The sequence below is a fragment of the Aphis gossypii genome, chromosome X (assembly GCF_020184175.1).
Source record: "Aphis gossypii isolate Hap1 chromosome X, ASM2018417v2, whole genome shotgun sequence".
Classification (NCBI taxonomy): Eukaryota; Metazoa; Arthropoda; class Insecta; order Hemiptera; family Aphididae; genus Aphis; species Aphis gossypii.
The window spans coordinates 53,528,041-53,552,986 of record NC_065533.1 but is presented as its reverse complement, the minus strand read 5'-3'; the positions used below and the strand labels follow the sequence as shown (position 1 = coordinate 53,552,986).

General features: G+C 29.3%; 3 protein-coding genes across 10 annotated transcripts in view; 2 read left to right on the top strand and 1 right to left on the bottom strand.

Annotated features, from left to right (window-relative positions):
* LOC126551613 (putative inhibitor of apoptosis) overlaps positions 1-19,113 on the top strand; it is a 94,153-nt gene extending 75,040 nt beyond the window's left edge. For 2 of the 5 annotated variants that reach the window (XM_050205514.1, XM_050205512.1), the window contains exons 2-8: positions 15,113-15,234; positions 15,810-16,055; positions 16,115-16,337; positions 16,742-16,960; positions 17,024-17,217; positions 17,281-17,357; positions 18,033-19,111. In XM_050205514.1, coding sequence (XP_050061471.1) covers positions 15,810-16,055; positions 16,115-16,337; positions 16,742-16,960; positions 17,024-17,217; positions 17,281-17,357; positions 18,033-18,504 — 1,431 coding nt within the window. In that variant the 5' untranslated portion in view covers positions 15,113-15,234 and the 3' untranslated portion in view covers positions 18,505-19,111. Of the gene's footprint in view, positions 1-12,873; positions 12,948-14,479; positions 14,991-15,112; positions 15,235-15,809; positions 16,056-16,114; positions 16,338-16,741; positions 16,961-17,023; positions 17,218-17,280; positions 17,358-18,032 lie in introns of those variants that run through there. The other 3 variants (XM_050205513.1, XM_050205511.1, XM_050205510.1) reach the window with 3 other exon arrangements.
* On the top strand, positions 409-5,565 carry LOC114124737 (uncharacterized). The gene has a single exon (XM_027988088.2). The coding sequence runs from the start codon at positions 409-411 to the stop codon at positions 5,563-5,565; it is 5,157 nt and encodes a 1,718-aa protein (XP_027843889.2).
* Positions 19,114-22,304: 3,191 nt separating the features above from the next.
* The window catches only part of LOC114131462 (L-xylulose reductase-like), a 39,009-nt gene continuing 36,367 nt past the window's right edge, over positions 22,305-24,946 (bottom strand). The window contains exons 4-6 of one of the 4 annotated variants that reach the window (XM_050205520.1): positions 24,777-24,891; positions 22,723-22,933; positions 22,305-22,600 (exon numbers count right to left, since the gene is read on the bottom strand). In XM_050205520.1, coding sequence (XP_050061477.1) covers positions 22,497-22,600; positions 22,723-22,933; positions 24,777-24,891 — 430 coding nt within the window. In that variant the 3' untranslated portion in view covers positions 22,305-22,496. Of the gene's footprint in view, positions 22,601-22,722; positions 22,934-24,776; positions 24,892-24,946 lie in introns of those variants that run through there. The other 3 variants (XM_050205519.1, XM_050205522.1, XM_050205517.1) reach the window with 3 other exon arrangements.

Below are 24,946 nucleotides of genomic sequence, written 5' to 3'. Positions count from 1 at the left end.
CTAAGGCCCATTAATCTTTTATTATTAAAGCTAAAGGCGAACCAACATTTGGTGACCTCGACGTGATACTTGGTTGTATTGGTATTATTATTTTATTTCATGTTGTGATTTTTATATCTTATTCAAACTTGTATTTGCTGTATTTATTTTTAAAATATTGTTATTTATTCATAGAATTTTACTTCTAATTATTACTTGTATGGTCTTTGTGATCAGATGATGTTTTCTTAAATTATAATATTATTATTCTGTAACTTGGATAACCTACATTCATAGACTTATAAATTTATATTACATATCGCATGTAAACTCACTTTTATATTATTATATTGAATTATTATTAAATCTTGTCATCTGTGGGTTACCTAGTGTTTTAATTGTTATAATATTGTACTGTCATCAATCAACATGAGTAAAGCTGATGATAAACAGCCAGCTGAGTTACTGAAGTTAATCAAGAAAAGGGATCAAGTCAAGAAGTCCATGCATTCTATCAAGATGTTCATCGATAAATATGACCCTACTTCCAAATCAATGAATCAATTACAAACAAGGTTAGATAGTTTAATGCAATACATGGCCAGATATGAGGTGCTCCAGGACGAAATCGAAGGTTTTGACTCCGTCACTGATGAAATGTTGGATGATCGTGTCAGTACGGATGATTTTTTCTGCTCACTTAAGGCTGAGGTATTGGACCTAGTCGAACATAATAACAAGTCAACATCTAATGTATCTACTGCACATTCACAATCCGTCATTCGTGACTCTATGAAGCTGCCATCTATCCCAGCTCCTGTATTCAATGGTGAATTGCAAAACTGGGTATCGTTCCTTGATTCGTTTAACGCTATGTTTCATCAAAATACTGGATTGTCCGACGTGCAACGTTTGCATTATTTGAAGTCTTGCTTAGTTGGTCCTGCAGCAGATGTAGTCCGCACTATTCCAACTACCGATATAAATTATCATACTGCATATAACGCCTTAGTCGAAAGATATGAAAATAAATCTCTTATCATTCAGTCGCACATACGGTCATTGTTTCAGACACCACAAGTCCATAGACCTACTGCCAGCGCACTACGCCAGTTACACCACCATGTGGTATCCCAAGTTAATGCCTTGCAGGCACTCGGTCAAAACATACAAGAATGGGATGCATGGTTGGTGACGTTGTTATGTTGCCGATTAGATCCTACTACTGTGGGTGAATGGCAGCTGCTGCAAACATCAAAAGAGCTCCCGAAATTCCGCGATTTGGAAAAATTCCTGGCAAATCGAGTTTCTGCTTATGAAGTCGGTGAGGTTGGCAACCAGTCCACCCAACTTAAGCCGCTTAGTGGGGAACGCTCAATGCAAAAAAAGGTTTTATTTGCACATCAAAATAGCAACAGTCCGTCGAAGGAAAGAAAATGCATAGTGTGTCCTGAACATCATCGATTAGCATTGTGCGAAAACTTCAATAAAATGTCCCATACTGAACGCCAAGATGTAGTCTTCAAAAATAAGTTATGTTATAATTGTTTATATCCTGGGCATCAAGTTCGCCAATGTCGTGGTGGCAACTGTATTAAGTGTGGAAGGCGACACAATACTAAATTGCACAGCGATGAACTGAACAACCAGCCTCCTTCAGCAAATGAACAGCCATCTTCGCCACAAGGCCAATCTGTGGTAGCCTATGTTGAGCAAGCTAACAACAATCCTACTGCACCAAGACAAATAATGTTAGCTACTGCAGTGGTCAACTTAGCAAATTCATCTGGTCAACAGATTTCATGTCGTGCCATATTGGATTCCGGGTCACAAGTATGCCTTATAACCAGTGAGTGTGCATCAAGACTGAATATTATTGGAATTCAAGGCTCTGTATCATTGGCTGGTATTGGATCTGTAGCTGCTAAGACTGGCACAATGATAAACACAACCATGCGTTCACGACTTAGTGACTATGAAGCATCTATCAATTTCCATGTAATCAACTCTATAACAAACAAGTTACCAAGTCACAGTGTAAACATCAATCAATTAAACATTCCCGACACAATATTAAACCGTTTAGCTGATCCTGGATTCCATGAACCAGGCAATGTTGATGTGCTAATTGGTGCTGAAATATTTTATGAACTGTTAATCGGCGAAAGCAAGAAAACACCAGAGGGTACTGTTCTACATAACACCTGTTTAGGATGGGTGCTAACTGGTTCAATGCCCATAGCAAATTATCATATGTGCATGTCAAGTCTATTAATACAGTGTCAATCAATGTCATCTCTAGCTCTTACAGACCGCCCCACTTGTGGTGTCAAGGAAGACCAGTCAGTAGCTGAGGCACACTTTACCAGTACAGTAACCCAGGATCGTTCTGGCCGATTTGTGGTACGATTGCCATTTCTGCGTGATCCTGAGGTGCTAGGTGATTCAAGACTTATGGCGCAGCAGCGTTTCTTCAACCTTGAGCGAAAGATGAATCGAGATAGTATGCTAGCTCAAGAATATAAAAAATTCATGTCTGAGTACATTAAACTGGGTCATATGGAAGAGGCTAAGGACACGGACCTTCCTACTTACTACCTCCCTCACCATACTGTGACCAAGGGCGACAGCCTAACCACAAAAACTCGTGTTGTGTTCGACGGCTCAGCAGTTACAAGATCTGGCTTAAGTCTTAACGACATATTGGTATGTGGACCGCCCGTTCAACCTGAATTGTTATCCATAGTGCTGCGATTCCGTCTTTATAGGTATGCTTTGGTTGCAGATATTGAAAAAATGTATCGCCAGGTCCGTGTTGCACCTGCAGACTGTGACTTACAGCGAATAGTATTTCGGTCAAATTCTGATGAAGTTTTAAAGGATTACAGACTCCTCACTGTCACATATGGCACTAGAGCTGCGTCATTTTTAGCCACACGGTGTTTACTTGAGGCAAGTTATATGGTTCAAGATGCAACTGCTCAGCGTGCTATACAACAAGATTTTTACGTTGACGATCTATTGAGCGGCTGTCAGACCGAAGAAGAATGTTACAACCTGTATCAAGTGATGTCAACTGAGCTCAATAAGGTTGGATTTTCACTTAGGAAGTGGTGTTCTAATTCTGAATTTGTATTGTCCAAAATGTCCAATTCAGAGAGTCAATCTAATTATATGTTGTCAATTAGTGACGAAGAAACCATAAGTACACTAGGCCTTGTGTGGCAGCCGAGGTTAGATTGTTTCAAGTTCATTTTCAAACCATGGTCTCAGCCACTTCAACTGACCAAAAGATCACTACTGTCTGATATCAACCGGGTATTTGACCCAGTAGGTTTTGTGTCACCTGTTCTCATTCGAGGAAAAGTCTTTTTGCAGCAGTTGTGGGCCTTGAAATTAAGTTGGGATACGCCACTACCACCAGAAATGCAACAAAAATGGATTCAATTTTATGCCAGTCTCAAATCATTGGAGCAGTTACTTATACCACGTCATGTCCCATTCAGTAATTATGAAGCAGTCCAATTGCATGGGTTTTGCGATGCTTCACAAAACGCTTACGGTGCATGCATTTATATTCTATCAACCATAACCGGGCAAAGTCAATTGTATTGTTCCAAATCCAGAGTTGCTCCACTAAAGGCAAGCACTATCCCTCGACTAGAACTTTGTGGTGCACTTCTCTTAGCCGAATTAGTTAGCATGGTTTCCAGAGAACTGGAGCGCATCAGTATCTCTTGTAGCGCTAGAAACGTCACATTGTGGTCTGATTCATCCATTGTCTTAGCATGGATCAATAATGACAAACCATTAAAGGCTTATGTATCGAACAGAGTGGCGCAAATCCTAGACTTAACTAATGCTAATCAGTGGCGACATGTGCCAACTACCAGTAATCCGGCAGACATAATTACCCGCGGCTGCCTAGCTGAAACTCTATCCGATAACAACTTATGGTGGCATGGACCAGAGTGGTTATCTCAAGCTGAAAGTAATTGGCCATCTAGTAAAGTTGTTATACCATCAGAAATACCTGAACTTCGAATAATACATTCAATCCTTGTTGTTAATGAGCAAACAGAGTTCTTCATTAATGATAGGTATTCCTCATGGACAAGGTTGAGTAGAATCACCGCCTATTTACTACGTTTTGGCTGCAATGCTCGCAACAGTGAACCTTCTACACGACAGGGTGGCCCTCTAAGTATTCTTGAGGTTAACAAAGCCATTACGTTGCTGTTAAAAAATGTTCAAGCACGTGCTTTTGAGCAAGAAGTATCTGATCTAAAAGCCGACAAAATGGTAGGGCGTCGTAGCCCTCTGCGCACCCTCAATCCTTTCATGGATACTGATGGACTAGTACGGGTTGGTGGCAGACTATCGAATGCTGACATCGCTTTTAATAGTAAATGTCCCATAGTATTACCGTTCAAGAGCAATATAACTCAACTCATTTTTAAACATGAACATAATAGGTTGCTCCATATAGGCCCTCAAGGCCTGCTGGCTAATATACATCTGCGGTACTGGCCTCTGCGTGGGCGGTTAATTGCGAAGAAAACAGTAAGGAATTGTATTACCTGTTTCCGTTCAAGTCCTAAATTCATCACTCCGTTAATGGCACCCCTTCCACGGGAGCGAGTAAATATTGAGCGGCCATTTGATCGTACTGGCGTCGATTTCTGTGGTCCGATTCTCATTCGCAGTGGCATCAGAAGAGTTGTGAGCGTCAAGTGTTATATAGCTGTTTTTGTCTGCTTCGTCACACGTGCTGTGCATTTAGAGTTGGTTAATGGCCTCACATCCGATGCGTTCTTGGCTGCTCTGACCAGGTTCATGGCAAGACGAGGACACTGCAGTCACATTTACAGTGACAATGGAACTAATTTTGTAGGGGCCAATAAGGTGTTATATTCATACTTCAAAAAAACCAAAGGGCAACGTACAGTAGAGGAAGAGCTGTCACATCACCATGTTCAGTGGCATTTTATACCACCGTCGGCACCCCACTTTGGTGGGTTGTGGGAGGCTGCAGTCAAGTCGACCAAAAAACATTTGTTAAAAATGAATACTATGGGCCTTCTTACATTTGAGGAAATGAGCACCATGTTATGTAGAATAGAAGCTGTGTTAAACTCGCGCCCTATATCACCTATGTCTGATGATCCTTCAGATTTTACTGCATTGACCCCGGGTCACTTTCTGGTAGGTGGTGTTCTTACATTGCCCGCTGAACCTGACAGTACTGGCTTACCCTTGAATCGAATAAAGCGATTAGAACTTGCAAAGGTACAAGCTCAGACATTTTGGAAACGTTGGAGTTCCGAGTACCTACCACAACTTCATAAGAGAGGTTGCTGGCTGTCAAAAAAGGACAATATTGAAGTTGGATCCCTTGCAATTTTAAAAGAGGACAATTTGCCACCAATGAAGTGGATTATGGTCAGAGTCATTCAAGTTCATCCTGGTTCGGATGGAATGGTGCGTGTTGTCACTGTACGTAACTCAGCGGGAAGAGAATTTCAGCGTCCAACTACTAAACTTGCTGTTCTACCCCACGTTAAGGATGAAGAGGAGCCCGTCTAATCAAGTCACTCTATTAATCTATTTATATATTATATGTCATATTACTTATTATGAATTTTACCTATATGTATTATTTTATTTATCATTAATTGTTTTTTATCTCATGTATTTTTAAGACTGAGCATTATTTGTTAGTTTGTGTTATTTTATTATCAGCAGCTCTAGTCAACATTATAATATTTGTTTTTTAATGTGAAAGTTTTTGAAAGACAATCTTTCAAAGGGGGGAGTATGTTTGTATTCAATGTAGCATGTTTTCGTTTCGTTTTGTTATCATATTCGTGTGCACGTAACGGTGCGTTCCACAGTTGCAGCCTTCGTCGGCTGACGCTTATCAGGCGTTAGTGTGCGACCGGCCAGCTGTGGAATCATTATCAATGTTTTCTTATATTCGGTTATGTTCAAAACTTTAAGTTTTTCATCTAGTCATGCTTTCAGTGTCACAAAGTTTCTAGTTTTTCCATTGTTTATTGTTTTAGTGTGGTGACACTGAAAGACCGTTCTTTTGAGTTTCTTCGTTCTCTTGTCCGTTATGTGAATTCGGGCACTTTACTTTGGTCCGCTGCCCACGATCCAGCAAGCCGTGCGCCCGTGCCCATACTGTGTTTCTTGTTCCTGCTGCAGCTGTCAAACCACGTTTTTCTTGTGTTTTGTGATTTCTTCTGTCTGGTAACTATCGTTCGCGCATTTATTGCCCATCATTAATTGTTTTTCCCCTAGTTTAGGGCGGTCATTGATTACCAGCAGAAGATTGTGTTCCTCGTGGTTTGTTGCGTTGTGTGTCCGCTGTAGCAGTGTGTATTGTGAGTTCTTGTGTCTTCGTGTTGAGGTTAGCGGCGTTCTTGAGTGTGTGCGGGATCAATCTTGTACTTTTTATTGTATTTTAAATTTATTATTATTATACGGATCCCGGCACCTCAAGACGCCATAACCCCAAGGGTATGTGATATACTTTATTATAATCAGTCATTGGCCGACGGGTCATTATTATTTATTATCGTTATTAGTATTATTTGAGTATACCATTGTTATATAATATTTATAAGTTGGACTGATATTATCCTACTGTCTGTGATATATTGTTATTATTTTATTCATTTATTGGACCAAGTGGTCAATTATTATTATACAATTTTTATGTAACCAATACAACCAGTTTCTTTTATTATACTCATGGGACGGTAGTGCAATAAGTTGCCTACCCTCCCGGCCGCTAAGGCCCATTAATCTTTTATTATTAAAGCTAAAGGCGAACCAACAATAATACAAAAAATATGAAATTATTTTTATTTAAAAACACATAACAAACAAGTATAATTAATAAACTTTTAAAATAGAAAAAACAACCATCGCTCATCAGACATGGGTTGTGAATCACGCATAAACAAACTCGCGATTATGACCGCGCATTACGCTCCTTTTGTGTAGAACACCTTGAAACTTGGTATAGAGTTTGTTCTTTGGTATAGATAAATATAATATACCTATCGGAGATAACAATAAAATATAGTGATAAACTGATAACTAATAATGATAATAACGGATATAAATTATTATTTAAAATAAAAAACCGACACTAAAAGTGAACACAAAATATAGTAAATACACAAAAAAAAAAACAAAAATTATATTCTAGGATTCTTGAAACAGTACCTGATCGCCTCCTACACTACAATTCAAAACGTTATTTCTTCGACATTCGCCAGTCGAACAACGTATGAGCAACCACGAATGGTGAATGGTTGCTGTCAAATAAATAAATGGTAAGAAATAAGAATATAATATTATAGTGTATTTTCATTGTTTTGTTTATTTCTGATCACGATTATCTACACGAGTAGATAACCGTGTTTCTGATAATTAATATTATTCTTTCGCCGTCGTTGATTTAGTCCTGTTGCCTGTAGTACATTACCCTTATAGTATACGCGATACGCCGACGGGTATGGCACCGTGACTTATCCTAACTCATTATGTATTATTTCTTTAATAGGTATTATAATTCTGTATTTTTAGAGGTGTATTTAATACTTACGTGAATTGATTCCGTAACAAGATATCGGACTATCGAAGCATGTAGCAACATCTCGAAAACCTCGGACCAGCTTGATAAATACCAACACCATTTACATTTTACAGAGACACCCAGCAATTACCACAATAACACACAGCTGCATGTTTTACACGCAGGTATGAATCCAAAAAATAAAGGACAGCGTAACTAAATAAAAAATTAGGTACTAGACTGTTAATAATTTAACAATTCTATTACCTATTAAATTAACTAAAGAGGCTGTGTAAACACAAATTAATCATATTGTGTTTTACTAGTAAAAAGAAATAAGTGTATATTTCAGGATAATCCAAACAGCAGTAAAGTAGTAATCAAGGAAAATATACATCAAGCAGTACATATTAACATTAACGAAAGCCATAAGACAAAGAATCCCAATATGGTGGAAAACGAAATCAAGCCAATAAGCAGTATATTATTTTATTTTTTGATACATAATCTGTAAAATTAACCCAAACTATATTATTGCCCTATTAGATTTTGCTATAGTCAAAAAACCTCTCTTTATATCATACAAAACTGTGATAGGATTTTCACAATATTCATCAGGTTTCTTTAATAAATCATTCAATATTGATCTCAAACACTTAAGACTATTTTCTATAATTTTGAAATAAAATTATTCCTAACTATGATATAACTTAATAGATACTAAATTTATACAGGAATTTAAAAATTGAAAAAAAATTTATACTAATAAATAACTAAGAACATTCACAATATCAATCTTCTGATTTTTCTTAATATAGCACAGAACTCATCTCAAACAATTGAAGTAATAGCTATTTAAATCACAATATAATGCAGATGAGGGATGATATTACCTCATACTTAATATGATGATATGAATCGTTAAAAATTGAAAATCTTCATAATTCATTAAAATATTGTGTAATTATACTGTTATAATTTGTATTCTGCTAATGAAAGACTAAGTATCCATCATACCCATTTAGATCTTTTAACATTTAAATAAGATATAAATGGACACTGAATATAATATAGCTGCATTAATTATATGTTTATATAAGATTTTAAAAATTGAAAAACAATTTTTTTTATTATGTATTAAATGTATTTATACTATAACAACTTTTGTTTTGCTAATAAATATTTAAGTATTCAAACCAAACTTTTAAAACAAATTTCATTCAAATAAGATATAAATGGACACTAAATATAATAGAGCTGCTTAAATTATATGTTTATGTAAAGTTTTTAAAAATTGAAAAACAACTTTTTTATTATGTATCAAGTGTATTTATACTTTAACAACTTTTATTTTGCTAATAAATATTTAAGTATTCAACCCACATATTTAAATCTTTTGCTATTCAAATAAGATGTAAATGGACTATTAATATAATATAGCTGTATTGATTATATGTTTATATAAGATTTTTAAAAATTGACAAACAATTTTTTTATTATTTATTAAGTGTATTTATACTATAACAACTTTAATTTTGCTAATAAATATTTAAATATTCAAACCAAACTTTTAAAACAAATTTCATTCAAATAAGATATAAATGGACACTAAATATAATATATCTGCTTAAATTATATGTTTATGTAAAGTTTTTAAAAATTGAAAAACAATTTTTTTATCACAATATTATGTGTATTTATACTTAAACAACTTTTATTATGCTAATAAATATTTAAGTTTTCAACCACATATTTAAATCTTTTATTATTCAAATAAGATATAAATGTACACCAAATATAAAATAGCTTGTTTAATAATATGTTTATATAAAATTTTTAAAAATTGAAAAACAATTTTTTTATTATGTATTAAGTGTATTTATACTATAACAACTTTTGTTTTGCTAATAAATATTTAAGTATTCAACCCACATATTTAAATCTTTTGCTATTCAAATAAGATGTAAATGTTCACCAAATATAAAGTAGCTTGTTTAATAATATGTTTATATAAAATTTTTAAAAATTGAAAAACAATTTTTTTATTATGTATTAAGTGTATTTATACTATAACAACTTTTATTTTGCTAATAAATATTTAAATATTCAACCAAACTTTTAAAACAAATTTCATTCAAATAAGATATAAATGGACACTAAATATAATATATCTGCTTAAATTATATGTTTATGTAAAGTTTTTAAAAATTGAAAAACAATTTTTTTATCACAATATTATGTGTATTTATACTTAAACAACTTTTATTATGCTAATAAATATTTAAGTTTTCAACCCACATATTTAAATCTTTTATTATTCAAATAAGATATAAATGTACACCAAATATAAAATAGCTTGTTTAATAATATGTTTATATAAAATTTTTAAAAATTGAAAAACAATTTTTTTATTATGTATTAAGTGTATTTATACTATAACAACTTTTGTTTTGCTAATAAATATTTAAGTATTCAAACCAAACTTTTAAAACAAATTTCATTCAAATAAGATATAAATGGACACTAAATATAATATATCTGCTTAAATTATATGTTTATGTAAAGTTTTTAAAAATTGAAAAACAATTTTTTTATCACAATATTATGTGTATTTATACTTAAACAACTTTTATTATGCTAATAAATATTTAAGTTTTCAACCCACATATTTAAATCTTTTATTATTCAAATAAGATATAAATGTACACCAAATATAAAATAGCTTGTTTAATAATATGTTTATATAAAATTTTTAAAAATTGAAAAACAATTTTTTTATTATGTATTAAGTGTATTTATACTATAACAACTTTTGTTTTGCTAATAAATATTTAAGTATTCAACCCACATATTTAAATCTTTTGCTATTCAAATAAGATGTAAATGTTCACCAAATATAAAGTAGCTTGTTTAATAATATGTTTATAAAAATTTTTAAAAATTGAAAAACAATTTTTTTATTATGTATTAAGTGTATTTATACTATAACAACTTTTATTTTGCTAATAAATATTTAAATATTCAAACCAAACTTTTAAAACAAATTTCATTCAAATAAGATATAAATGGACACTAAATATAATATATCTGCTTAAATTATATGTTTATGTAAAGTTTTTAAAAATTGAAAAACAATTTTTTTATCACAATATTATGTGTATTTATACTTAAACAACTTTTATTATGCTAATAAATATTTAAGTTTTCAACCCACATATTTAAATCTTTTATTATTCAAATAAGATATAAATGTACACCAAATATAAAATAGCTTGTTTAATAATATGTTTATATAAAATTTTTAAAAATTGAAAAACAATTTTTTTATTATGTATTAAGTGTATTTATACTATAACAACTTTTGTTTTGCTAATAAATATTTAAGTATTCAAACCAAACTTTTAAAACAAATTTCATTCAAATAAGATATAAATGGACACTAAATATAATATATCTGCTTAAATTATATGTTATGTAAAGTTTTTAAAAATTGAAAAACAATTTTTTTATCACAATATTATGTGTATTTATACTTAAACAACTTTTATTATGCTAATAAATATTTAAGTTTTCAACCCACATATTTAAATCTTTTATTATTCAAATAAGATATAAATGTACACCAAATATAAAATAGCTTGTTTAATAATATGTTTATATAAAATTTTTAAAAATTGAAAAACAATTTTTTTATTATGTATTAAGTGTATTTATACTATAACAACTTTTGTTTTGCTAATAAATATTTAAGTATTCAAACCAAACTTTTAAAACAAATTTCATTCAAATAAGATATAAATGGACACTAAATATAATATATCTGCTTAAATTATATGTTTATGTAAAGTTTTTAAAAATTGAAAAACAATTTTTTTATCACAATATTATGTGTATTTATACTTAAACAACTTTTATTATGCTAATAAATATTTAAGTTTTCAACCCACATATTTAAATCTTTTATTATTCAAATAAGATATAAATGTACACCAAATATAAAATAGCTTGTTTAATAATATGTTTATATAAAATTTTTAAAAATTGAAAAACAATTTTTTTATTATGTATTAAGTGTATTTATACTATAACAACTTTTGTTTTGCTAATAAATATTTAAGTATTCAACCCACATATTTAAATCTTTTGCCACTCAATTAGAAAATGAAAGGGCATAATGCACAATCATCATAATATATTTTACATGTTTTGGTTTACGATACACATACATATATACACCTATATACATATATGGAAGTATACTATATAATATATAATATGTGTAAGTATATAATATGTACCTACAGTTGTATATTATTATGTTTATAAATAAGTATGTAACAATCGTTACAGCGGTGAACATGAGTAATTTCGTAGTGCACAAAATGTGTCATAGTACACACAAAAATAGCCACTTTAAATAAAATTTAATGGTTTATAATTTACTTTGCGTTGCTGAATGTAATTTTATTATAATTTTACACAGCATGTCAGCACTACTACAGTAGGTATATACTATATATTTTTCATAAAAATTGTTATTAAGAATTATGATAATATATAACAAATTAATACATTTATATGTTACCAAAAACCTATACTTCAAGAGTTCTTGTCAATGTCACTAGAGCTCAGTCATTTCGACTGGAATAATCAATGAGTATATTTTCATTTTCCTCCGCACAGTCCTTAGCTTAATTTGCTAAGTTTATTGATCGTAATATTATGGGCATGACGCATCACCATATATATAGTATACTATATACTTCTCGATGCGCATGACTGTGTAGTGAGTTTTGCTTTTGCTTATATCCAAGCCGGCACGTTGGTACAGCTGCACAAACAATAATTAACGAAAGATAATTATTATTAATTAAATTACTTTTAGATTTAAGAAAATTAAATAAAAATTATCTGTTCAACAGTACAAGTAAATATTAATCTACAAACAATAATTATCATTTATCAGTAATTAAGTATTTTTAAATTTAAGAAAATTTATTATCTTTGCAATTATAAAAACATAAATTATTATTATAATAGTACATATTATAACGATATCAATATACGAATGATAAATTCCGCGGTCTGTAAATTCATGTACATAGGCGGCATATTAACTTCTTTACGACAGTATATTATGGCTCTGACAGTCAACACGACGCTCAGTCGCTCACCTAACACATTCTCAAGAAATATTCTATTTTTCTGTTGATTTTTATAAATGTAATATATGTAATTTTCTGTAACACTATCTTTCGATTTATTTTATTATAACATTTCAATATATTTCTTTCTCTTCTGATTATTTAATATCTACTATACCCAGTCGGACAAGATACAGCACCTGATGACCATAAGTTGTTCGAAAGATAAGAAGGTAAGAAATAAACATAATAAATATCTTCTATACATTAGTACCTCTAAGAAGGGAAAGCCGAAAGACTCTCGTACTCATCCCCAATTTTATATCTCATAGTTTCTTATTGTGTTTAATATCATGATTGGGACATTTATGTTATACTGTTATAGTTAAATTAAAATCTCATAATATGAATATATGATATTTATATTTTATATAAATTTATAAAACTTTAAATTTTGTATTTATGCATGAATCTATGTATTTTACAGAAGTACTTTGGACCTATCGGGTTTTTTTTTCATTTTTTATTGAATGGCATTGTTATTGAAGCAATAATTGGTACAATTTATTATTCAAAAAAGAAATAAAAATACTACAAATAATAAAGAAATTATTAATTGTATGCTGTATAAAATAATTATTTATAGACCAATTTGGTATAATTAGCTATTTGCCTATTTATTTACTGTATGACATTTGTTAATAATTGTAAAAAGATAAAACCCGTACCAATTATTATTTGTTATAACCAGGACTCTGATTTTATAGCATTTGCTAATTGTTATTGGATACTGATAAAAATAGCAGGGTAAGCTATAAATTTGTTTTGAGCACTCCAAATATGAAATTTTATTTTGCTACTTTTTACATATTTAAAGTAGTTTTAGCTATTAGTGCTCTTTTTTAAGTTTTGGTGTCATTTTCGGGTAATTCGTTATAATAATATAATTTTTATATCGTATTTTCATAAAACTACCTAATTTATATTTATATTATTATATGGTATGAAACTATGAAACGTGACAATATGACAATTTTGAATAGTTGCATACTCAAAAATCGTTCATAATTTAAAGTTTAATAAATTAACAAATTCAAGTAACATTACCTAATATTAAAAAAAAAGTTTGTAATATAAATTTTTTATCATTTTTTTTTATTTTTTATTATTTACAATTTTTAAAAAATGCTTTATGTATTAAGTAATTTATTAATATAGTTTTTTAATTTGTGAATAAAATAAATTTTCCTTTTTGCTATTTATTGTTTATAAGTAGTTTAATATACCTAAATAGTATTATAGTATTATACGTTTTTGTTTTTTATTTTTAATCAATCAATACAATCATGACGTGATTTGACTATATAATATAAAATTAAGTGAAGATACCAAACACTCGTTTTATTATCAAGTTTGCTGCGTACTGACGCCAATTTAATGGGTTTTTTAACGCAATTTGGTGTCCAATATAATATTATATTTAAAAATTCAGTGGCTATTTTTTTGATTTTCCGTAGAGCACATATTTTAATTTGATCTTATAGTAACATCGATTCGCCCAAGGTATGGTCGCAGAATGTAATATAGGTAGTACGATAAAGGTGGTGCACATTTTTATTTTGAGTAGTGCACAAAATGTATCGTAGTGCACACAAAAACAGCCACTTTAAATTAAAGTTAATGGTTTATAATTTGCTTCGCATTGTTGAACGTTATTTTATTATAATTTTACACAGCACTACTACAGAATATATTTTTCATTTAAAATGTTATAATGAATTATGATAATATATAACAAATTAATACATTTAAATAGATTACCAAAAACCTATACTTCAACGAGTTCTTAATGTTCTTATCAATGTCATTAGAGCTTAGCTATTTCGATTGGAATAATAATGAGTATATTATCATTTTTCTCCGTCCTAATCGCTTAAATTGCAACGTTTTATTGATCGTAGTATTACGGGCATGACGCATGACCATATAGATGTTTATACTATACTATGTATATATATATTATATATGGTATACTATATACATCTCGATGCGCATGACTGTTTAGTATGTTTCGCTTTTGCTGATCCCCAAGCCGGCCCGGCGTGTTCAAATATATTTCATTACTTTAATTCGCCTTTAACGTAGTTCTCCTGGTACTGTTTATTGGTTTACGTTATTTTTACATAAAAATCAATCAGTCGAAATTAGTTAGCTACAACATAAGTTAGGTACGGAGGAGACGTGCTCATATAAAGCTACATTTTTGTAAACCGATAGTAAGTATATCAGCAGTATAGAATTCCAAAAACATCTACTATATTCATCACTTATCAGCGATGTGTGTGTGAATTATCGAGTCCGGCTAGTGTTAATGAGTTTGTGATATTTGACGTTTCAGAAGTTGCAGTCACCTTTTGTTCGGTGCCCCTAATAGACGTGCTAGTTTTCATCACTTTTTATTTGTCCGTCAACGACGTATTTTGTGAATCCAAACACAAAACCGCTAGCACCGAATACAGGGTAAGAAGTTCTTCTTTTATTTGTCTTTAAAATCATAAAAGATTTCAATTATGTTCTCCGATTGTTTAGTCTGCTTTTCGAGCGACAACTGTCACAGTCAATTTTCAATAATATTTGGTCATCGTATTTTTTTATGTATGTTTCATTTTACGCAATGTTTGTCACTTACATTAACTTTATTATGATTGATTAGTTATATATTTATACTACCAATTATCTATTTTTAATCATGTTTTTGTTTAATCTAAACTTATATATTATTGTCATTTCATAAACTAATAAATAATATAAAGTTTAAATATTATAAGGATCATTAACATATTACGCTACGGATATCTTATAATAAGTAATAATAAGATATCAATTTATGTAGTTATGTGTTTATTTAAATAGTTAATAGGTAGTCAATATTTTATAGAATTCCTATAACTTAAGTTAAATCTAATTTATAAAATATTTATATTTTTGTGTATTTCTCTTAGTACAATACCCTCATTTAGGTAGATATTGAGTATTAAAAGGATGTTTTTATTTATTAAATGCAAATTAATTGATATGTGTGTTTTTCTTTGCAGATGGATATTGACATGAATATTAATATGGATTTTGAAAGTCGTTTGAAAACCTTTAATGAAAATTGGAGTCTAACTTTTATATCACCCTTTGAAATGGCCCAAGCTGGTTTTGCTTACTTAGGTGTTAAACATCTAGTGAGATGTAGTACTTGCAAAATAAGACTTTCTACATGGCGAAATGGTGATAATCCATTATGTATACATTTTAGTATCGCTACTAATAGATGTGGATTTCTTCGAGAGTCTGTAAGTAAATATCAAATAAATTTAATATTTTTGTAATTAATTCTTATTTTTCTTTATAGATGACGACAAGTAGAGGTCGTATGAATACGTTTCAAGACTGGCCTGTTACCTTTTTAAAACCTCGTGATATGGCCAAAGCTGGTTTTGTTTACACAGGTGTTGGAGATAAGGTAAAGTGTTTTACGTGCTTGGAAGAATTTGATAAATGGGAAAAAAATGATACTCCAATGGGTGAACATATGAATCACAGTTCACAATGTCCATTCGTGATTTCATACAAAAGTTAGTATCACATATATTTAATATTTTATAATTTTGTATTGAATTAACATAATAGATTTTGAAGTAAATACTATGTGTTTTTAATAACATAACTATAACCGAAAAATCATTATATAACGACAACTCATATATTAATTAAATGGTTATTTGAAAATAACTCCACAAATTTCAATATCATTATAAATTGTATACTAGCATCAGAATCAACTTTAAATTTTAATTAATAATATTATCAAATTGTTATTACAGACTTTTTTGAATTTTAATAATAATTATTATAAAGTAAAATTTGAAGGATATTCTATTATTATTGCAGTTTAAATGACTTGGGTCTGATAAATAAATGATAATTTTTCACTTTTGCAGATTGCTTGAAATAATTATATAATTTAATCATATTTTAGGAAAATTTAACAATCCTTCTGGTCCCTATGGCTTAACCAGTTTGGGAGTAAAAACGATAGAAGATAAGTTACATACTGAGGGTATTGTGCTATTTGTAAATCCTTTATTTTATGAAACAATGGTTGCCTTGAATGCCCGCCTCAAATCATTTAATAGATGTGTGATATCATTGCAACTAGATATTAATGCTGTATGTAAAGCTGGATTTTTTTATTCAGGTAAAATGATAATAATATTGATAATATTTCATTGTTCATTTTAATATTTTATTATGTTCTTAGGCAATGGTTATACTGATAGTTTGACTTGTTTTTATTGTGGTGTTACTATCATTAAATGTAATGGAGACTTTGACCCATGGGAAGTACATGCCGAAATGTCGAAAACTTGTAATTATTTGTTTTTAAAGAAAGGCAAAAGCTTTTGCGACAGGGCGAATGACGTGGAAAGCGATGAAATAAAATCCAATCAACTGGTAATTTAATAATTGTACTACATTAGAACAATATTTGAAATTTGACTTGTATTTTATTACTAGAAATTATTCAAGTTGATTGCTGCAAAGAAAAATACACTCACACTCAAATCTAAAATGAGTATACAATCAACAAAAAAGTACGTTTCGTTGAATAAAAACAACCAATTTAATAAAAAATGCATTTTTTAATTTATATTAATTATTTTTTTCGTTATTTGTTTAATAATTCTAACAAATAGAATTTATAATTTATTTTATTATATTAAAAAGTATAATTATATTTTATTTCTATACTATATTACTACAACATTAATTACAATTTGGAAATTTTAAATGATTTTATTTTGTTAATAATATATAATTATACTACGCTGTGTTGTGGGTTGACGGGATAAAGTGCGAGGTATTTTAAATCTGTAGATTAGTTGGAACTGCATGGATTGTTGAACATAAATAGTATAGAGGATTTAAAATTCGAATTGGTAGTATTGGCTTATCTAACTGTATAATTTGAATTTAGGTTTAGAACATTATTTGTTGGGTGATTGTTTTACATACTTAAATGTAAATCAAAAAGTAAGTTGCATTTTTCGCTTTTTTTTCCGTTGTGAAATTGTGTACTTCCATTCAAGCAAACTTAAACTTAAACCAAATTTTATTAAAAAAATCTCTACTTACCAATACAGATACAAGGCCCAATGCAACTTACTTTTTGATCGCACCTAGTATGTATTATTAATTATACCAAATGCCACGACTTATTCATCACAATGTTTAATACATATATATTATTATTACTTTTTTTTTTATAGGCATTTTAAGGAGATAAAAATTACCAAAATATTATCTGATAAAATTGAGGAGCATCTTTTTCAAAAGCTAGCACCAAATTTATTACCAGATAATATGTTATGCAAAATTTGCTATAAAGAAGTAATCGAAGTTGCTATTGTCCCTTGCGGTCATGCTATTGCCTGCATTGAATGTGCTTTATCGTTTAATTATTGCTCCATGTGTAGAATGTCATGCTCAAGATTAATTAGAATACATTTATGTGTGAATAAAAAAAATGATGAAAATCTCAAACTAAAACCGTGCAGTTCAAAAATGTCTTCAGGCGATGAATTGAACCCAAAGCTTTGCAAAGTTTGTCTTAAAGAAGAAATGTCAACAGTATTTTTACCTTGTAGACATGTCTATACCTGTGTTAAATGTGCAGAAGAAACAAGTGAGTGCCTTGTTTGTAGAGAAGATGTCTATTCTTTTATTAAAATATACTTATAAGCTTTACATAACACATTTTTATTTTTTTATTTTTGTGACTTGTGTCTACCAATAAAATGACATATTTTTAATAATAAGCAATGCATAAAATAATAACAATAACACTTAGTTAGGTTTTATAATGTAGAGTTTCATAATGTAAAATAAATATTTATTATTACTAACTATTAAGTGTCGTCATTATTGTATGTCTGACTAGAAATACCTTATTGTTTTTAGGTAAATCATTTGTGTTTAATGCATTAATGAATCATTTTATATAACTTATTTTTTTAAGTATCTTAAGTTTTAATTTAACTTGTGTATTATTCATTTTTTTTTTGTGATAAATAAAAGCCAAAGGCTTTTTAAGGTGGTTGAAGTCGGTTAAATGAATGGGCCAAGTATATTTTCTAAAATATACCTAATAGAGATTTTTTTGAAACATAAATTTATTACTTCTGTGTGATAGAACACTATTTCTTTATTTTAAATATTTTTAAAATGACTTAAACCACTTAAATTATTTGTAGATATGTGTTTATGTTTTTTTACATTTATTTGAATTCAATTATTTTACATACATTTTTTTTAATTAACTTATTTATTATTCAAGTGTGTAATATTTATTATAAAACTTATATTAGATAGATATATTATTACTAGCTATATTATATTTTATATTTATAAAAAACATTCAATTTAAGTTAAATTAGGATCTATTGACTATTCATATATTAGACATAGTATTAAATAAGGATTAGTGCCAAATACTGAGCTCTTTTGAAATTAATCAAATCACATAAATAAATGATTAGAAAATTAAGACTACATATTGTAATCATATCTGTATTAGATTATTTAATAAATTAAAGAACTAGAAAAAGTGTTTACAGATAATTATGGTTTGTTGCATCAATATCTCATTTACACCCTCAAAGTGAACAGTTTTTATGTTCTAAAAAATTGAAATCCATAGTTGGTCCCTAACGGTTAAAAGTAAAAAAATTACCAACTGTTTAAATTTTTTAAAACCATAATAATGTTAAAGTAAAAATCCAAATGAAATCATTTGATTTATCTGAAAGTACAAACTTGCATCCAATGAAACTTATAGACTAGCAATTACCTATTATAAAATTTTTTTAGATTCCAGTGCAGTACCTATATAAAATAAATTTTTCCCATTATTGACGATTGAAAAACTATACAAGCAATTGAATGACAAATGATTGTCTAGTTAATTTAGATTTAATAAGCCAAAAAAAAAAAAAATCTAATTTAGATGTGTTTGTGTAGTTGTTTTCTAAATACCACAAAAACAAGAAAATAATGTTATATTGAATTGTTTAGTATTTACATAAATATTGTATTTTAACCGTTTTTTATTTATAGACATGAAGTGAATTTTTAACATTGCTTAAATATTATTTTTGATTAGTATTAAGATATGAAAATAATTTCTTCCGCCATCCATAGGTAAATTTTAAATAAATAGGTTCTATAAGTTTCTCATTGGAGTCAAATTATGAAAAATAATATAAGGGCCAAATGTTGTTGGCCTTTCTATAGACATTTTGTGGCTATATGTTAGCTATTAACTCAGTTTATAACTAGATAATATACATGGTCAGATTTTTAATTTACTTAAAAAATCATAGTTTATTTATTTAAATTTTTTTTGCAAATTAAACAGGTGATATATTTACAGAAACATTATATACATTGAATAGCAACATCCCCTATAAGCCAAACTTGTGCTGAAGAAGTAGTTTTTATCAATTACAATTGTACATATAATTTTTTTCAAAAGTTGATATTAATAGAAAAAAACAGTACACCATACAGTATTTTAAGTTAGAACCTAGGTGTAAAAAAAAAAAAAAAATATTTAGTAAGAGTAATATACCTAGTACCTACCTGAATTGGAACTCGTGGCTTGTTACTCTACGACCAATATTGTGTAAATAATGCGTATGTGTAAATCATAATCGATTTATTTCTGGATTCTCCACTTGTGTGCAGGTTTCTCATCCAATCATTTATTTGTGTATATATAGGACCAACTGTAAATATCACAATTCAAGACATTGCTGTTCAATATTGTTCGATGTTTTACTTAACAATAAATAATAAATCGATACGATTATGTCTCTATTATCAGTAGAACACAACAATGTTGTATTGGATACGCGTCGGTACGTATTATTGTATATTTTATGCGATATCAGTAAATTTATCTGCTGGTAAATTCCAATTGCAATTGTGAAATTGAAAATGTGGCACAAATTATATTTTCTATTTCGTTTTCTATCGTGGCGCAAAATACATGTTATAATTTTATATTTTGGCGCAAAATTACAAACGTACCTAATTGCAAATTAGTAATTACACGTTATAAAATTGGTGCCGTAAAATACCATCTCCCGTCTGCGAAACTCTTGTGACGGTCTTCCTAATCGGTGGAGTACAATTCCATAAATTTGCGAGATCGTGTAGATTTTAATAACTATTGATAAATAATATACATACACGACTCCGCATAATAACTCAATGTTGCCCTTGCCATTCCAAAAATGTATCTAAACAAATATTATACATGTTTTACTGTAACATAAATATATGGTACAATATTTTTACAAATCGTTATGTGCTTTTGAAAACATGATTTTTGTTTACATTTTACACATAGTTAGATTCATTGAACTATCGTATTTTACATGTATTGTAATTTGGGCATATAGTTAATCTTAATTATTTCCATATGATGATATTTTGGAATTTTAATTTTAAATATTTTAATAATAACAATTATAATATTATTAAACACACTTTTTAATATTAAGTTACTTTTTTGTTTTAGTTAATATTTTAATAACTGTTAGATTTATACTTTCAGTACCTATAATTTATAAATTACCTAACTCAAAATTAAAGACATGCACATTGAAAACAATTTTATTTATAAAACTGTCATGATGTTATACCACTAATACCTGTGTTAGTGCTTATGATGAATTCTTTCTGTTGAAAGCTAATAAAATACTTAATCTTTATAGAAATAAAGTATTAAAAAATGATTTTAACAATAGTATTTGTTATTTTTCAAATTTTCTCGTAGATCAAATCTCAAAATGTTTTTATGTCCAATTTGCCTTTGGTAAATTCATATTTTGCTTGATTTATTGAATGCATTACAAATTATATTCTACAATTTCTACTTTTACCATACATAATTCTGATTTATTTTAAGATTTCTACTAACATAGGTATATTTATGATTTACTCTTGCTGCAGGAAAAATATCGTATATATGATGGTGTTTGATAAAATATAAGATTGTGATTCGACAAAAAACCAACCAATTCAGTTTAATCTTGGTCTTAAAAATATCAAGTATAACTGAGTTGAAAGAAAATGCAATGTATTTAGTACCTTTTGACGATACTCTTATAGTAAGTATTTATTCGTATCATAATAGTAAATTTATAAACCTATTCATTCCTAGGTTCCTAATTAGATAATGACCTGGGAGGTCATATTTTTTGATACTTAATTGATTAAGAAGCTAGCATCATAACAATATGTAGATACAATTATGCAACAATTTTTAATTTTAAACTTTTTTCAAAATTAAAACATCCGCAAACGCTTATGATGAGATGCCTAGATAATAGATAATATACTTTTAAATATGATAATAGTGGTAAATTAAACCATTATAGAGTAAAAATATAATGATAATTTGAATATTATTATTATATGATTAAAGGAGCACAAAACTAAGCTGTACTACTATAAAATGTAAAACATGATTATATTATATACTTCAGGATTCGCAGTTTATTGTCAAAAAATGTATTTAAGTGTTGCACATTGTATGCAATGAATGTACAATATAATCGTATATAAATCACATACAATGTCCTACTTGAAATGTGTAAACAAAACAAAGTACATTTTTATATTGAACTAGTGAATTCCTTAATAGTTTTGTACTGCGGCGAAGCTGTCTATCCGGCCAAGAATCCGCCGTCAACTACGAGGGACGTTCCGTTCACCATAGTGGAATAGTCACTGAGCATGAAGATGACTGCATTCGCAATATCGTCGGTTTCTAAAAAATGGCATTAACACAAAATTAAATATTATTATAATATATTGTGAATATTTTTGTGGATCGCGCATCGAGATGGATTTTCATTTCAGCACGCTCTTCGAATTCTATTGTACACAAACCTGCGAATCTGCCCAGTGGGATACGTCTCATTATGGGTTCAGATTTGTTGGGATCTGACCAAGCGATTTTACCCATACGGGTCAACACGACAGTTGGATTTACGTTGTTCGTACGGACACCATATTTGCCCAGCTCGATTGCCATTGTTCTGGTGATTTGATTTACAGCTCCTTTAGACGCACAGTACGTTGTATGATCGGGTATAGCTCTCTAGAAAGTCAAACATTAGTATCATCATTAACTAAATTATCCAATGCGATTAAAAAATTGCAATTTAATGTGGTTGAGTTATTGTGAGGCTTAAACCACTTATGTCCTACTAATTTGGCAGCTGTAAGGCGTATTTAATTTGTTATTTTTTTAACGTTTGATGGCACCAAACACGTATTACGTGTAATAATTTAATTAACTGCCTTGAAAGCCGAATGGGTGGCAAATAAAATAATAGAACACTGCAGAATGCCGAAGACTGCACGCGTCATTCTGTTACAATTTTTTATTAAAGACAAGCATGTTATTAAATTATTTATAATTAAAATGTTATATTTACATAACTTTTGTTATATAGCTATACTAAAACGGTGCATGGTGGCCATTTTATAATATATTACCTCAACTTCGCGTACAAGGTCTTTTTAACACCCTAAGGCCGGAGCTGTACATGACGTACCTATTCCGCGATGTTGTCAGTCGAATCAGAAATGCGTTGGTTTATATCAGAGTAGCTATACACGATGGACGTATAATACGCCGCATTTTTATCCGCGGCGGAAATCGCCGGCCGGCTTGCATTTTGGCGGGCGAACGCCGAAGTAATAAAAACGCGGCGTATTGCGTCCGTCATGTATAGCTACTTCAATATAAACCAACACATTTTCAATTGGACAGAAAACGATGTAGAATACGCAGCATTCGAAACGCGGTGGAAAATGCCGTGTATAGCTGCGGTCTAAGTTTTTTTTACACTGTAACTCCGCACATGGTTTTTAATTTTTTTTTTCTATCGTTTAAATACAATATATTAAGTTAAGTTAAAATAATATTAATAGATAGGTAATACCGGAAACGGCATAATAATATTATCTAAACGATGTACCTATCACTATATTATATATATTATATATTATAATATTTATAAATTGCATATTAGTTTTTAATTGAGTTATAATTATTCAACAATTTCTACTAGCATGATTAGATATGATATGACTTTGAAAATATAATAGTTTAATTTCAACATGGTTTTACACCGATACAGCGATATCTCAATAGAGGACGTCACACCCGTACATACTGTCTCCGTCTTACATAAATACAATTACAAATTTTCAAGCAAAGAAAAAGAGTAATTACCAAACCTATTTTCAAACTTAAAGGTAATAATATTATCTAAGCAATCTCATAGGCATTTATTGATATTTTAATTTTGAAGTGAGTTACGAGAATTTTAAAGTTTAAATATTGTACATAACTATTGTTATAACTCATTTAAAAATTAAAATATCAATAAAAGTCTATGAGATGTCCTAGATAATATTATTATCTTTAAGTTTGTTAATAGGTAAATTTCCTCTATTATTAAAGTCAACTGCATAAAATTGATTCCGCTGAACGAAATTTTGCTATGTCATATATTATGTATATGTAAGACGCAGACACATGCGGGTGTGCCGTCCTCTTATCTAATTAATTTTATATGGTATGCGGACTTTTGACGTAAAAAAATATTTATGGAATACAGAGCTACGGTGCGTCATATTTAAATGTTCAGAAGGTTGGTAAATTTGAAATAGTGGGTAGGGCAATCAAATTATTTAAACTACCCGTTTTAATTTCATTCGGCGCCACTGTTAACGTTTACAGATAAAATACTTTTGGTTCATATACGCAATTTAGAAAATGTTTACTACTATAAAAACTATAAAGTTATAAGTTATAAGTTATTTAAGCCAGGGCTTTAGTTACAAGGTTACAACAGTTTAATCTTATGTGATACCTACATGCTAACCGCTGTGAAAAATAATATAATAGTACTTCATATAATATAGCTTACTGTTGAAATCGTCGAGGAAATATTTACAATAGATCCTTTGATACCGGCATCTATCATGTTTTTGGCCACTGCTTGACTTATTCTCACCAAAGCTCTGGCATTGATATTCAATGTCCTGAACAAAAACATTTATCATTTATTAGAATACCATAATGCCATAAGTAATAGGC

Coding starts and splice junctions, on each gene's coding strand:
- LOC114124737 (XM_027988088.2), top strand. CDS start 409: ATGAGTAAAGCTGATGATAAACAGCCAGCTGAGTTACTGAAGTTAATC.